Source organism: Hoplias malabaricus, chromosome 15, assembly GCF_029633855.1.
Source record: "Hoplias malabaricus isolate fHopMal1 chromosome 15, fHopMal1.hap1, whole genome shotgun sequence".
NCBI classification, from domain to species: Eukaryota; Metazoa; Chordata; class Actinopteri; order Characiformes; family Erythrinidae; genus Hoplias; species Hoplias malabaricus.
The window spans coordinates 32,130,490-32,145,625 of NC_089814.1; the positions used below are offsets into that span (position 1 = coordinate 32,130,490).

General features: G+C 47.1%; 2 protein-coding genes across 4 annotated transcripts in view; both read left to right on the forward strand.

The window, feature by feature from the left end:
* Positions 1-746: 746 nt before the first annotated feature.
* On the forward strand, positions 747-7,897 carry taf9 (TAF9 RNA polymerase II, TATA box binding protein (TBP)-associated factor). Of its 3 annotated transcripts, none has more exons than XM_066646501.1 (7): positions 747-831; positions 1,110-1,191; positions 1,571-1,707; positions 3,418-3,552; positions 6,177-6,258; positions 7,341-7,451; positions 7,548-7,897. In XM_066646501.1, exons 1-7 carry the CDS (start codon positions 796-798, stop codon positions 7,712-7,714), a joined length of 750 nt encoding a protein of 249 aa, XP_066502598.1. In that variant the 5' UTR covers positions 747-795; the 3' UTR covers positions 7,715-7,897. The 3 variants fall into 3 exon arrangements, with proteins under 3 accessions (XP_066502598.1, XP_066502600.1, XP_066502599.1); XM_066646503.1 differs by lacking the exon at positions 747-831 and adding an exon at positions 853-966; XM_066646502.1 differs by lacking the exon at positions 747-831 and adding an exon at positions 950-1,012.
* Positions 7,898-8,950: 1,053 nt separating this feature from the next.
* Positions 8,951-15,136, forward strand: part of siah2l (seven in absentia homolog 2 (Drosophila)-like) — a 28,436-nt gene continuing 22,250 nt past the window's right edge. Inside the window, exon 1 of the mRNA XM_066645468.1 lies at positions 8,951-9,498. Within this exon, the coding sequence (XP_066501565.1) occupies positions 9,085-9,498 (414 nt within the window). The 5' untranslated portion in view covers positions 8,951-9,084. The remainder of the gene's footprint in view (positions 9,499-15,136) is intronic.

A 15,136-nucleotide genomic window follows, 5' to 3' on the forward strand; every position in this document is an offset into this window, starting at 1 on the left:
CACATGCACTTATGTCAGACATTCTGACATAAAGTTAGCCATTATCCAGTGTGTGAGCATTACCAGGCTACCAAATAAGTGAAATTAGACAAAGATATGATCATTAAATGATTAAATCTTACTGCTTTGTCCTCATATTTCTCCTAACAGGGTGGACATGTTGTGATTGACCATGTCAGACTGATGGGTTCAAATGAGGGAAAACAGACATTAGCATGAGGAGTTAGCCACTCATCTTCCACCTTTGTTTTTCGATCAAATAAAACTTACTGAGGAAAAAGTATATAGTTTAGAGTGGACTTAAGCAAAACCTTTTAACAATATGAAAAGACTGAAAGATATTTATGATTATACCTTATATTTCCATCACAAAAACACTGTACAACATTAGGGACATGGGGGGAAAAACCCTAGTGTCCGATAAATAAAAACCATGTAAATATATAAAATAAGTGTTTTGGGGGTAAACTGCATTATGTTTAACATTTGAAAGGTGTTGGTATTTCAGTGGAATTTACAGAAATTATATAGTTTACATTGTTACGTAATAAATACAGTGATCAGTACTGGGGATTCAAAAGGCACCGAATTGTAGGAATGATCCTCCCGTCTCAGAGGAACAGAGCGGATTGTGACGCGCCCTCTCTCAGCGGCTGCTTTGACGGCGGAGGACAGCAGGGGGCGCGCTGTGGTCCGCGCCGAGAGGCAGGACGTGACGTCGTCGGCTCCTTAGCTGAGGGAGGAAGGGAGGGACGGAGTGACAGAGGGAGTAGGGGGGAAGGGAGCAAGAGGAAAATGGCGTCTCCGAAAACGGTTCCGAAAGATGCACAGGTAAATTTCACCTCCACGTAGCCGTCCTGCAGCCGCTCAGAGCGGGGGCCGAGGGCTGAAACTCCGGTGAACGGCCGGGCGGCGCGGAGACGCGTTATTTAATGACTGAGGGGGACAAGAGTGAAGTTTGTAAAAGTGCGCGCCCTCGAAGCTCGGCTCAGTTTTCTGTTTGAGTCGAGAGGCGCGTTCACGAGTCAGCTCTGTTTCTGTTGTGTGGCATGTCTCCTGTGGCTTTTCTTTGGTGAATGACTGTTTATTTATCTTCCTTTTTAATGAAGGTTATGATTCAGATTCTGAAAGACATGGGAATCACGGAGTACGAGCCCAGAGTCATCAATCAAATGCTGGAGTTCACTTACAGTGAGTTATTACTGGTTTTTATGGCGGGAAGGGGAATACCACCTCGTTTTAAAATCTTCTGCAGGATTAAATGGTTAAAATGTTAACAAAGTCATTCAAAGGGTTTGGATTTGAAGTGTTTTTTTCCACAGAATCGTTAGGAACCAGACGCCTGAAGGTTGTAAGGTTAATGCCTCTCAGACAGGAAGCTGTTAGACGTTATACACTGATCTACATTAACATCTAAAGCCATCTTCTTATTCCTACAGTCACTGTCCATTCTATCAGCTCCACCGACCAAACATGAGCCCGCTGTGGTGCAGTGGCACTGATGTGTTGGTGCTGTGTTAGTGTGTGTTGGATCAGACACAGCAATAGTGAATCTTTTCTTCTTCTCTAGGATATGTCACAACCATTATCGAAGATGCCAAAATATACGCCACTCACGCCAAGAAGTCCACTGTCGATGCAGACGATATAAGGCTGGCGATCCAGTGTAGGATGGATCAGTCTTTCACCTCTCCGCCACCCAGAGATGTGAGTGATTCTTTAAGAGGGACCTAGTGTGATAAATTGTTCAGGACGTGTACACATTATTGTGTGGCTCTGGAGTCCACCAACACACACACTGTGAAACCTGACCAACCAGTCAGAAAACATGGGGTTAAAATGTGTGACACAGTGTTCCCAAAGACAAGGTTAAAGGCTAAGCACCACTTAATGGACCTCCATGAATATTTGACATTATTTTAGTTACTGACAGATATAAGTATGAATTAAAATGAAAATAGCAGCTTAATTTGCTTTAAAACTGACAATTTTATTAAATTGACGGAAAAACCCGAGCTCTCTACGGAAATTCTTGAACGCGACCGTGACGTCACTGGTGGACAACAGCCGAACAACGCCGCGGTAAAACACCGTTATGACTGACTGTTATGACAGTATCTAGCTAAATAACCAACATTATTCATGACAATAGCCTAGCAATAAGCTAAACTCAAATGTAGAGGTACCGTTATTCTTGTAAATGTGATCAAAGTCGAACTCGAATTCATCCGACACTATAAACCTCCGTAATGCAGCTACGTAGCCGAGTATAATCTGAGCCACCGAGTTTAGCGAGTCAAGCTAACGTTAACTAACACCAACTAAAACAGGCGAAGTGAGTGTCCTTACCCTGTTTACCTCCATGTTACAGAGGCTCTTGAACACCTTTCGTTGGTGTCCTTACATGCCCATATTGTTGGAAAAGCGCCAGTGAAATGAGCTACAGATAACGGAGTGAGCGGAGGGTCCTTTCCAAAGTGCCCGTTTAAAGTTGACAAATTTAGTCCATTTTCTGGATATTTTGGGATCTTTGGGCCATTTGTTCACAGATGTCCCACTGTACATTGAATGATTGCAGCCAAAAACAACACACCTTTTCCTCATTTTGCATTAAATTAAGTGCAGCTTCTAGAGTTGTTGTCCACCGTCTACGTCACAGGCAAGACGCCTATTTTCTGACTATCAATAAACACAAGTTAGGAACTCAAATTCCAATGTATTTATTTGTTTGACACTTTCATAGAGCTGGTGCTTAGCCTTTAACAGAGCAAAACATACACGAACATTGAGGAGAAATTATAGCACGGAGAAGAAAGAGACCCAAGCCAAAAACGTCTAAAACCCAGAGCTTCTGCTCCTCGCTCCTCACTGCTGTGCGCTCGGGGTCGGGGTGAACAGCGAGAGGCTCATTATCATTTAAAGGAACAGGTGCTGAACAGGTGTTTAGATGTGGGAGAACACTGCAGCAGGGTTTGATGCTTGTGGTATTTTGGCCAAAACATGTCACAGACCCAGAACTGTGTTTACATGCGGAAAAAAGAGTGGAATATGTGTCTGTTAAGACTCTGCTCCCTTAAAGACTGTAGACATCTGCTCCCCTAGGGTTTACTTAGAAATAGGGGGTATTTATTCACTAGATATTAGGACATTGCTGTGAGAATCGGATTGCGAGAGCAGGTACTGATGCTGAGTAGTGAGTCCTGGATCACAAACGCCACTTCAGCTATTTGCCAATGTCAGGAATGGGTCTCCTTCACTTAAGTAAACACACTTCTGCTGTTCCAGAGGGACTATACACCTCTAGCTGACACTTGGCATTGGGCATGTTGAGCTCAGGCTGTTCCAGATTGTCTCGTTTTTGTTTTTCTGTGAAGCTGTGTGCACGTTTGAACACGTGTGATGTTGTCTTTCTTCAAGTTCTTGATGGAAGTTGCCAGACAGAAGAATCAAACCCCTCTGCCCTTGATCAAGCCCTACGCAGGGCCACGGCTTCCGCCAGATCGCTACTGTTTGACTGCACCCAACTACAGACTCAAATCCCTGCAGAAAAAGGTAAAGAGTAGTGATTTAATACTGAGCATGTGTCGATACAGAGTCCCAATCCAATACTTATACTTTCCAAGATAGTACTGTTACACAGTGCACACTTCTAGTATGTTATAGTTATTAAAACCAGGCCAGACAGGAAACGGAGGATCGGACTTAAGATTGAGCTCAATAAAGCTGATACAGATCAGTAAAACAATGCTGTGATGTGCCTCAATTCTGATATCTTTGAGATCGTATCAGTATATCTCTAGTAAAGATGTTAATGTTAAAAAAACCTTCATATTCCAGTGTGTTTATGGTTTCAGTCCTGTAAGTGGAAACATCATTTTTTCATTCATTCATTCATTATCTGTAGCGCTTATCCAGTTCAGGGTCGGGGTGGGTCCAGAGCCTACCTGGAATCATTGGGCGCAAGGCGGGAATACACCCTGGAGGGGGCGCCATTCCTTTACAGGGCAACACACACACACTCACACCTACGGACACTTTTGAGTCGCCAATCCACCTACCAACGTGTGTTTTTGGACTGTGGGAGGAAACCGGAGCACCGGGAGGAAACCCACACAGACACAGGGAGAACACACTACACTCCTCACAGACAGTCACCCGGAGGAAACCCACGCAGACACAGAGAGAACACACCACACTCCTCACAGACAGTCACCCGGAGGAAACCCACACAGACACAGGGAGAACACACCACACTCCTCACAGACAGTCACCCGGAGGAAACCCACGCAGACACAGAGAGAACACACCACACTCCTCACAGACATTCACTCAGAGGAAACCCACGCAGATACAGAGAGAACACACCACACTCCTCACAGACAGTCACCCGGAGGAAACCCACACAGACACAGGGAGAACACACCACACTCCTCACAGACAGTCACCCGGAGGAATCCCACGCAGACACAGGGAGAACACACCACACTCCTCACAGACAGTCACCTGGAGGAAACCCACGCAGATACAGAGAGAACACACCACACTCCTCACAGACAGTCACCCGGAGGAAACCCACACAGACACAGGGAGAACACACCACACTCCTCACAGACAGTCACCCGGAGGAAACCCATACAGACACAGGGAGAACACACCACACTCCTCACAGACAGTCACCCGGAGGAAACCCACGCAGACACAGGGAGAACACACCACACTCCTCACAGACATTCACTCGGAGGAAACCCACGCAGACACAGGGAGAACACACCACACTCCTCACAGACAGTCACCCGGAGGAAACCCACGCAGACACAGGGAGAACACACCACACTCCTCACAGACAGTCACCCGGAGGAAACCCACGCAGACACAGGGAGAACACACCACACTCCTCACAGACAGTCACCCGGAGGAAACCCACGCAGACACAGGGAGAACACACCACACTCCTCACAGACAGTCACCCGGAGGAAACCCACGCAGACACAGGGAGAACACACCACACTCCTCACAGACAGTCACCCGGAGGAAACCCACGCAGACACAGGGAGAACACACCACACTCCTCACAGACAGTCACCCGGAGGAAACCCACGCAGATACAGAGAGAACACACCACACTCCTCACAGACAGTCACCCGGAGGAAACCCACACAGACACAGGGAGAACACACCACACTCCTCACAGACAGTCACCCGGAGGAAACCCATACAGACACAGGGAGAACACACCACACTCCTCACAGACAGTCACCCGGAGGAAACCCACGCAGACACAGGGAGAACACACCACACTCCTCACAGACATTCACTCGGAGGAAACCCACGCAGACACAGGGAGAACACACCACACTCCTCACAGACAGTCACCCGGAGGAAACCCACGCAGACACAGGGAGAACACACCACACTCCTCACAGACAGTCACCCGGAGGAAACCCACGCAGACACAGGGAGAACACACCACACTCCTCACAGACAGTCACCCGGAGGAAACCCACGCAGACACAGGGAGAACACACCACACTCCTCACAGACAGTCACCCGGAGGAAACCCACGCAGACACAGGGAGAACATACCACACTCCTCACAGACAGTCACCCGGAGGAAACCCACGCAGACACAGGGAGAACACACCACACTCCTCACAGACAGTCACCCGGAGGAAACCCACGCAGACACAGGGAGAACACACCACACTCCTCACAGACAGTCACCCGGAGGAAACCCACGCAGACACAGGGAGAACACACCACACTCCTCACAGACAGTCACCCGGAGGAAACCCACGCAGACACAGGGAGAACACACCACACTCCTCACAGACAGTCACCCGGAGGAAACCCACGCAGACACAGGGAGAACACACCACACTCCTCACAGACAGTCACCCGGAGGAAACCCACGCAGACACAGGGAGAACACACCACACTCCTCACGGAGCGGGAATCGAACCGTCAACCTCCAGGCCCCTGGAGCTGTGTGACTGGGACACTACCTGCTGTGCCACCGTGCCGCCCAACATAATTTTTTATTATATTATATCATATTTTATTATTTCCAAGCTGCAAAAGCAACCTTAGAACCATAAAACACACACAGTTAAAATATTCTGTTCAGTTGCGAGTGGTTGGTGGCGTGATTCTGATCTGTTGCCTGGTGTTTTGTGAAGGTGTCCTCGTCTGCGGGTAGAATAACAGTGCCACGGCTCAGCGTGGGGGCAGTCTCCAGTCGGCCGAGCACACCAACACTCGGTGAGTTTTCCTGGGCATCATGATTATCAAATAAATGTAAGTGTTCTGCAGTGTATCACCTACCGTTAGAAAAGCTGCACGTACAACTTCACCCTTTATGAGAGTCAAAGTGTGTGTAGCTTCTCTTATTAGGGAGACGTTATAAGATAAACCCAGAGGTGACTGAATACTTAATTAACCGTCCAGGTGCAATGTTGGAGCACTGAAATACTCCAGGTATTTGTTTGTTCTATTGGATTTTGGCTCTCGGCTGAGCATTTGAGACCAGGATAACTTTAGCATAACATAACCACTTTGTTTCCCCCCTGTTCAGGAGCCCCCACAGAGCAGGTGTGATGTGGTGGTGGATCATTCTCAGCGCTGCAGTGACACTGACGTGGTGGTGGTGTGTTAGTGTGTGTTGTGCTGGTGTAGAGTGGATCAGACACAGCAGTGCTGCTGGAGTTTTTAAACCCTGTGTCCACTCTCTGTCCACTCTGTGAGACACTCCTCCCTCGTTGGTCCACCTTGTAGATGTAAAGTCAGAGACAGTAGCTCATCTGTCGCTGCACAGTGTGTGTCGCTCGTCCTCTAGTCCTTCATCAGTGACACAGGACGCTGTCGGCTGGATGTTTTTGGTCGGTGGACTGTTCTCAGTCCAGACACTGAGGGGTTTAAAAACTCCAGCAGCACTGCTGTGTCTGATCCACTCTACACCAGCACAACACACACTAACACACCACCACCACGTCAGTGTCACTGCAGCGCTGAGAATGATCCACCACCACATCACACCTGCTCTGTGGCGGTCCTGAGCGCTGAGGAACAGGGTGTAAAGGGGCTAATGTTGTATACAGAGCCAGAGCTGGAGGACAGTCTGTAATTGTAGAGCTACAGAGTGCTCCTGTGTGGTCAGTGGAGTTGAGAGAATAGAGAGAATGGTTATAAGCTTATGGCTGATTGCTGTAAGCTCCCAGATGTTCTTAACTGCAACATAGTATGCATTCATAAACACAGATATTCCAGTAACACTTAGGATAAAACATACAGAGGTCGATTATGCTTTGGGCTTTGTCTCATGACCCTCTCTTGTTGGGCCTCAGGTACCCCCTCAGTGCAGACGATGGGTACTAAAGTGGGAACTCCTGTGTCCCTGACAGGCCAGCGCTTCACCGTTCAGATCCCCTCTTCACAGGCTGCGTCAGTCAAGACAGGTCAGTCCCAGTTTAAACACCGATTCATAACCTGTAACGTAAAAACTGTTTGCACTACATGAGTAATAAAACGTATCCTTCTTTTCATATTTGCAGCTACTCCGACGACTCCAGGCACAGTCCAGAACGTCCTCATCAACCCATCTCTCATCGGCTCCAAGAACATCCTCATCACAACCAACATGGTCTCTCAGAACTCCTCTAACGACTCGGGCTCTCTGAAAAGAAAGCATGAAGATGAAGACGACTATGACGCTTTATGACCCCGTGTACACGCTGTGTTCGTAGTCTAGATAACCATTGCTTGATAAGCTTGTAAATATACTATAATGGTTTGGAGTTTTGCTTTCAATCAGTGCAATCTTGTTATTTTTGATTATGGCAGTAACAGTAGGATATTGACCGTTGATTGCTAATTTTGTACATAAAAAATAAAATTTAGTTGCTAAACCACTTTTTTCTTGTTGTATTTCACTTATATTTTTCCTAAATAATTACGTACAAATCTTGTATGAGGGAGTAGTTTCAGAATTTCAAATCATGTCTTTACACTAAAAACTATGATTTAAATAACTGCGACTGTTAACCAACAGGGGGAGACAAAGCTACATAAATTTGGTTTAGATTCATACACTATATGTAGATCTGATTTTTACCTTTTATTACCTTTTTAAATTTTATTTAAGGAGCACAGACTGAAGGAGGAGGGGTCTGAGATGGACTTGGAGGTTTACATTACGCAAAGCAGGAAATCGCATTGGGTTGCAAACACTATTATTGTTTACAAAGTCAATTTGACGAGCAAAGGCTTAAAAATATCTACCATTAACAGTATTTTCACTTCCTAGTGACAAAATAAAAGCATCACAGGGTTATGAACTGATGGCAGTAACCAAAACAATGTTATAATGAACCAGTTACTTGCCAGCAATAGCACACTCAAAATGAACTGGACCTGCACCGCTTTCTGGGAAAATGGTTTAAAGAGGTTGTTATTTATAATTGTGTGAATTGTTTCATAGTTTATGTTGTCTATTTCTGAAAGGAGTAGTCACTTAAGCTGGTGCACGGTGATTTTCCCTGAGAAGATTGTGTTATTACGTTAGGTTTTGAAATAAGGTTTTATATAATGACCGTATCGTCGCTCTTAAAGTTATAAACAGTGGTTTTGCTGTAGTTTAGGGCTCTCTCTGTTTCTCTCTCGATTTAGGCGGCTATATCACAAAGTTTGGCAAATAACATAAGCCCAAATTAAGCCCTGTCCAGTGGGAACGCTTTGTCCAATAACCCCTCGGAGGGGAGCGGTAAACTTTTCACTTTCGCTTGCTCTCTGTGCTACGAGTTCCATTTGGTGTAAATACACGGCCATTACATAAGCGCCTGAACTCGCCTCGCTATTGGCCGAGGCGGCTGTTAGTCACGGCGGTCGTAGCCAATGGGGGCGCGGCTCTGTGTCAAACAGAGGCGGCCATGTTGTGTATCTGTGTATGTGTGTGTGAGAGTGAGAGAGAGTGTGTTTGTATGTGTCTGAGTAGAGGTTGGAAGAGTGTGTGAACCTGGGTGTATGTTTTGGCGATAAGGAGAGCTCCCGGACCAGACGTGGCTCTAAAGTTCACGGTTTAAAGCCTTCGCCATGAGCCGTCCGTCCTCGGCGGGTGGTGCTGGCGGGGGACTGGGCGCAGGTAAAGCGGGCGGAGGGGGTAAACACGGCGGATCCGGACCCGCGGGAGTAGTGGCGGCGGCGGCAGCGGCGGGAGTTTCGGGTCCGGTCCCCGGCTCAAGCTCCGTGCCTGCGGCCGCCGTGGCTTTGCCCACCGCCGGTGCCGCGGTGCCCGGGCAGTCCGCGGAGCTCACGGCGCTGTTCGAGTGCCCCGTGTGCTTCGACTACGTGCTGCCGCCGATCCTGCAGTGCCAGGCCGGACACCTGGTGTGTAACCAGTGCCGCCAGAAGCTGAGCTGCTGCCCGACCTGCCGAGGCCCGCTCACACCGAGCATCAGGAACCTGGCCATGGAGAAGGTCGCCTCCACACTGCCCTTCCCCTGTAAGGTAAGACCCCCCTCCCTCATTCACCCCTTCACTGACTCACTCCTCCATTCCCGAGAGAGAGAACAGTTACACGCACTGGCACTGGACCATAACACAGCCTCAGATACAGCAGGAGACACAGGGAAACTTCAGCAGTGTCACAACTAAGTTAACTCCCACTTTCTCCTTCCCTTCTTTCATTCTCTATGAAGTCTCTCACATTGTGGGATGGTTCTTTATGCTTCTCTTAATCTGTTTATTTTGGTGGCACCCTCAAAACCAGAAAGCTGAGCAGTCCATTAGCTTAGCTTCCCCCATGCTACAGGTGTGTTCCTTGATTTTGAAAAGGGATGCTCTTCAAAAACAGAAATACTCCTCCTCTACTCCCTCCACATTTTAAATATAGACTTGAGTGTTTATTAATAGGAGTTTGATATTGAAGGGAACCACTCTTCCCTCACTATTTCATTTGGTTCAGGTGTAAAATCTGGAAACTTTCAGCAGCATGTTGTTGCCGTGAGGTCAGTTTCCCCCAACGTTTGCAGTCGGACGGCGCTTTGGGGCCTGGAGTAAATTGTAAACCGGGTCTTGAAGTACCTCCACATCCGCCTCGGTTATTAGTGTTTACTGGGGTTTAACACCACGCAAACAGAAGAGGACCTCACCTACTTTCCTGGTCGTGGTACACTGAGAGTTACAGGCAGCGATGGACAGTTTAGAGTTTTCGTCTGTAACCGTACCCCGTGGTGCTGTCCTGCCCCGCTGGAACCTGTCATTAGTCGGCGTGTTGTAAGCTGACCTCATGCTGAGGAAAGTGTCAGGGATAAGGATCATAAGGGCAGCCAACTTTCATCCTTGCTTGTCCTCACAGTTACTCCATCACCGTTTAAGCCAGTTAAAGTCTTCATTTGCGGATTTAGCGTCAGTGTATCAGCCTTTTACTTTCATGGGAATCACTCACAATGTGGAGTTGATATTGTTGGTAAGACCAGGGTTTTCTGGCCCTGATACAGTTGAAGATTATTGGAGGTCAACTATTTTACAGATTACAGAATGTAAAAGTAAAATAACAGCTAGATTTTGACCTTCCAAATTTTAATACGCTTCTTTTTAACCTTTTGTTGCAACAGGTGCTTTACCTGCTTCATTCATTCGCTAAACACTCCTCGTTTATAAATGCATTGTACCATCTTTGGAATAGCCTCATCAGTGCATTAAAGTTGTATCCTTGTTGTGTTACAGCTGTGCTCTGAAAGCTGATCACTGCTTGTCCCATGGGTAGTGTTTCCTTCCTCCACTGCGCTGTAATTGGGACGTGCGGCTAATGTTTGATTCTGCGGCGAAAGCAGAGTCCAGAGTTAGGGACCGGTACTTTTCAGCGTTCGTGGAGGTGACGCAGCATTGCTTTATGGAGCAAAATATCCCTCTAAAATATCTAGTGGAGCAGGTATTTAGTTTAAACCATGTTTGTACAGCATCTCTGTCCACTGCCTTGATACTCGATGTAATTGACTTAATGAATTAAGGACATAATTGGCTCAAGTGTTCTTGCAGCCAGTAGCCAATCAGTGCTGTGTTGTCAAAAAACAGTGGCCTTCAGGGAATTGACATGTGCCTCTGGTCAGGTGGTTATTTTAAGTGGAAGACCTCTATTTTTGGCAAAAGGGAAATTCTGAGAATTCAGGTTATTCCAGAAAAGTCAGTTTTTGTAAAAGTCGAGTGATAGCAACAAGTGGCAAACGTTAATATTTCTTGAGTACTTCACTTCTTGATCATGTAAACATCTTTAAGATTGGTGGTGTTTGACTGGGTTGGAGACGTTAGCAGGGATCATTCTTAGTTTAACCTGTTTTAGTTGATTTGTTGTTCATTCATTCATTCATTGTCTGTAGCCCTTATCCAGTTCAGGGTCGCGGTGGGTCCAGAGCCTACCTGGAATCATTGGGCGCAAGGTGGGAATACACCCTGGAGGGGGCGCCAGTCCTTCACAGGGCAACACAGACACACACATTTACTCACAACCTCACACCTACGGACACTTTTGAGTCACCAATCCACCTACCAACGTGTGTTTTTGGAGCATGGGAGGAAACCGGAGCATCCAGAGGAAACCCACGCAGACACAGGGAGAACACACCACGCTCCTCACAGACAGTCACACGGAGGAAACCCACACAGACACAGGGAGAACACGCCACGCTCCTCACAGACAGTCACACGGAGGAAACCCACGCAGACACAGGGAGAACACACCACAATCCTCACAGACAGTCACCCGGAGGAAACCCACGCAGACACAGGGAAAACTCACCACACTCTTCACAGACAGTCACCCGGAGGAAACCCACGCAGACACAGGGAGAACACACCACACTCCTCACAGACAGTCACCCGGAGGAAACCCACGCAGACACAGGGAGAACACACCACACTCCTCACAGACAGTCACCCGGAGGAAACCCACGCAGACACAGGGAGAACACACCACACTCCTCACAGACAGTCACCCGGAGCGGGAATTGAACCCACAACCTCCAGGACCCTGTGTGTGACTGCGACACTTACCTGCTGCTCCATTGTGCCGCCCCTAATTTGTTGTTGTTTATTAAAAATGTATTTTGTTCACCTTAAATACTGTTTCAAATTCTGGACAGTTAACTGTAGTTTATATTTAGAATTTTATGCTTTAGGTTGTTTCAAATAAATGTTTCTAGGTTGTTTACTTAGGTTGCTTCTAGGTCATATGTCTCAAGATATTTTAATGCCTCCATGGTGCCAAATGCGTAACACGGGGGAGGTTGTGTTAAAACGGCGCCGTATGACTTCAGCAGATGTTGGGAAGACTGTTATAAACAGCATTTTGAATGGTATTGTGCATGCAATAATACTAAATGAAAAGTGATAACCGTTATTTACTGTCATGTAGGTAACACTGCTGTTGGGAATGGGGGCACTACCTGATTAATATCTCTTTGCATGGGAAAGAGGTAGGCTGATATGTTCAGCAACAGAGGAGCTGAAGTTGGGCTGGACGATACACTCACAATCTATATCGTGATACAGCTCTTAATTTCAGTCAATACGATATAATTCCGATATCGATATAAACAGTATAAAATCCACTAAAACGTCCAAGGACAAACAAGACGTGTGACATCACCACCAAACATAAACCTACTGGCCTTGTAAAATATTCATGTTTTTAAACTAAATTTAAAATTGAAGGCACTGAACTGACGACAGCGCCCTCTAATGACCTTCAGATGCTGTAAAGAGTGTATATTGAAAATGTGTTTAAAAATCAAATTGTTATTGAATCATTTTATATTGCGATAAATATCGACATTGAAGTATCGTCCAGCCCTGAGCTGAAAGCAAATGTATCATATACGCCCACTTGAAAATACCACTCATTTTGATGGAATTAGTCAGTTGACGAAGGCTGGCTGACAAAAGGATGACAGCGTGTTTATTCTTAGGGAAGTTAAATGATATTATTGCACATTTTAGGCATGGGTGTCTAGAGTGTTGTGGGCCGGCGCCTCCTAAAATAGGAGGCCTAAATGGTGCTTAAAATAGGCGTCAGTGAAAGCCACACATCTAGCAGTTTAGGAAACATGACCGAAACTGTGAGAGTTAATGAGTTAATTTGACGGCTTCCTCTTCGCCAAGAACCCCCACCGAGACATAAATTCTTGCCTTAATTGCTGCTCACAGTTAATAAATGAGGGGGCCAATATTTTGCTTGTGAAGTTAAATGGCATAATGGTGGGGTGGGAGTGGAGGAACCCGAATACACAGCGGGAGTGTGTTTGCACAGACTTGGTACACCGAAGAAGTTGTCTGAGTTGGAACCAGGCCTTTGTGTTTGAAAAAGATAGGCTGGCAGTAAGCGAGCAGTCCTTCACATCTGTCGGAGTGCTGCTGTCGTCTCGTGGTGCGCAGGACTGGCAGTGGACGCCCGTGGCCAGCTCGTGTACTTAACCAGATTAGACATGGATACGCTCAGGCCCCTCAGGCTTGGCTGGTTATTTCGGGGCCCTGCTTTGAGTTTGTTGCGGCATGTGCCCGAGGTGTCGGAGATCTGAAGCTAATTGGAGGATTTTAATGATCACACCCTCTGCCTTTCCCGACCACGCCGCTCGAGAAGCTGTGCTCGGCTTAGGTCGGGAGTGATTAAGGCGTTTTAATTAAGGGCGCACGTGTGCATGCGTGGATTGCAGCCTGGAGTGCAATATTTCAGCACTTGGGTTGCGCCCAAGTTTAGTGTTTTATTCACGTTCGTGCTCTCAGACACACATGCCCTATTACATCTCAGTGGGAGATGCACACGCAGCATGCACAAGGCTCCCCACTTTCTCGCTGTCAATTAAAAATAGGGGGGGATTAATGAGAAACCTGTAACACTTTCACACATGAGCTGAGCCGAGAGCCGGATCAAAAGCCCATTTTAACACTCGGCACGTTGGGCTTTTTCCTCTCCCTCTGCCTAATCACGCTGCCCTCTCCATCATATCACTGGAGGAACGAATGCGAGCGGCCTGTAATTAATTTCACAGATGAGTTGCTCGCAGGGTGACTCTCGTGCCCCCTCTCTGCCCCCCCCCCACCCTCACCGTGTGCCAGTCACAGGTTGCGGTAACAAAGGATACCATCAGCATACTGACATCTATTCGCCTTTATGGCAGGTAAAGTCTTCCAAACGAATGCCCTCGAATGAAACCATGACCTCCTCTTACACCGTCAGCGGTCTGAAGAAAGAAAGAACAAACGAAGCGAAATGTTAACGTAATGACGGCCGGGGATGGGTCCTCCGTGCAATAGATTCTGACCATATGGGAACGTATGGCTCAATAACCTTTATCTTCCTTTCCCATTTTCCATTATTGTTAAAGGGCAATAGCACCATTATTTGTGCTCTAGTGTCCCCTCTGTGGTTCCTACCTTGTTATATGCCGTCTGCATGTGTCCCAGACTCTTGAATGAGGCTGTCCAGTGCTTACATGTGTGATGATAGCAGTAGCGTGCATGTAAAGGATGGATTCCCAAACAGGCTTTAAGCCCAGACCTAGAATACACAGTGATTTTTCCATTGAAATGAGGATATAGTCCAGGACTAGGCTTAATCCCTGTCTGGGAAACCACCCCTAAGTGTTTTTTCAGTATAATCCAGTCAAGATGAAACGTGTTGTTGCACAGCTCTCTAATAAACATTCAGATGTTGGTTCTTGTGAATTAGAATCACTTTATTGGCCACTGTAGTTGCACACAGAGGGATTGGTTCTTCGCATTAAACCCAATCCGTGCAGTGAAACACACATTTAAACGCACACTAGTGAACACTAGCCTACACGGCGCCCGGGGAGCAGTCGGGGGTTAGGTGCCTTGCTCAAGGGCAGGACAGTCATGACCTTCCGACGCTGGGGATCGAACCGACAACCTTCTGGTTACAATCTCAGGTCCCTCACCACCAGTCTCCTGAGCTCCCCCTACCTTTTGCTGAGAGTAATTCACTTTTACAGTGCTGTTGTGAAGTCAGTATCTCTCTCTCTCTCTCTCTCTCTCTCTCTCTCCCTCCCTCCCTCCTCTTTGCCCCAGCCTCTGTCCGTATCGGGAAAACCAAGCTAGATTCTTCTTGTAGCGTCTTCCACAGTTCTCG

Excerpts from the sequence above, each read along its gene's own strand:
- taf9 (XM_066646501.1), top strand. The coding sequence starts at position 796 with ATGGCGTCTCCGAAAACGGTTCCGAAAGATGCACAG. Across the intron at positions 832-1,109 it reads CGGTTCCGAAAGATGCACAG|GTTATGATTCAGATTCTGAA; the intron begins GTAAATTTCACC and ends TTTTTAATGAAG. Across the intron at positions 3,553-6,176 it reads TCAAATCCCTGCAGAAAAAG|GTGTCCTCGTCTGCGGGTAG; the intron begins GTAAAGAGTAGT and ends TGTTTTGTGAAG.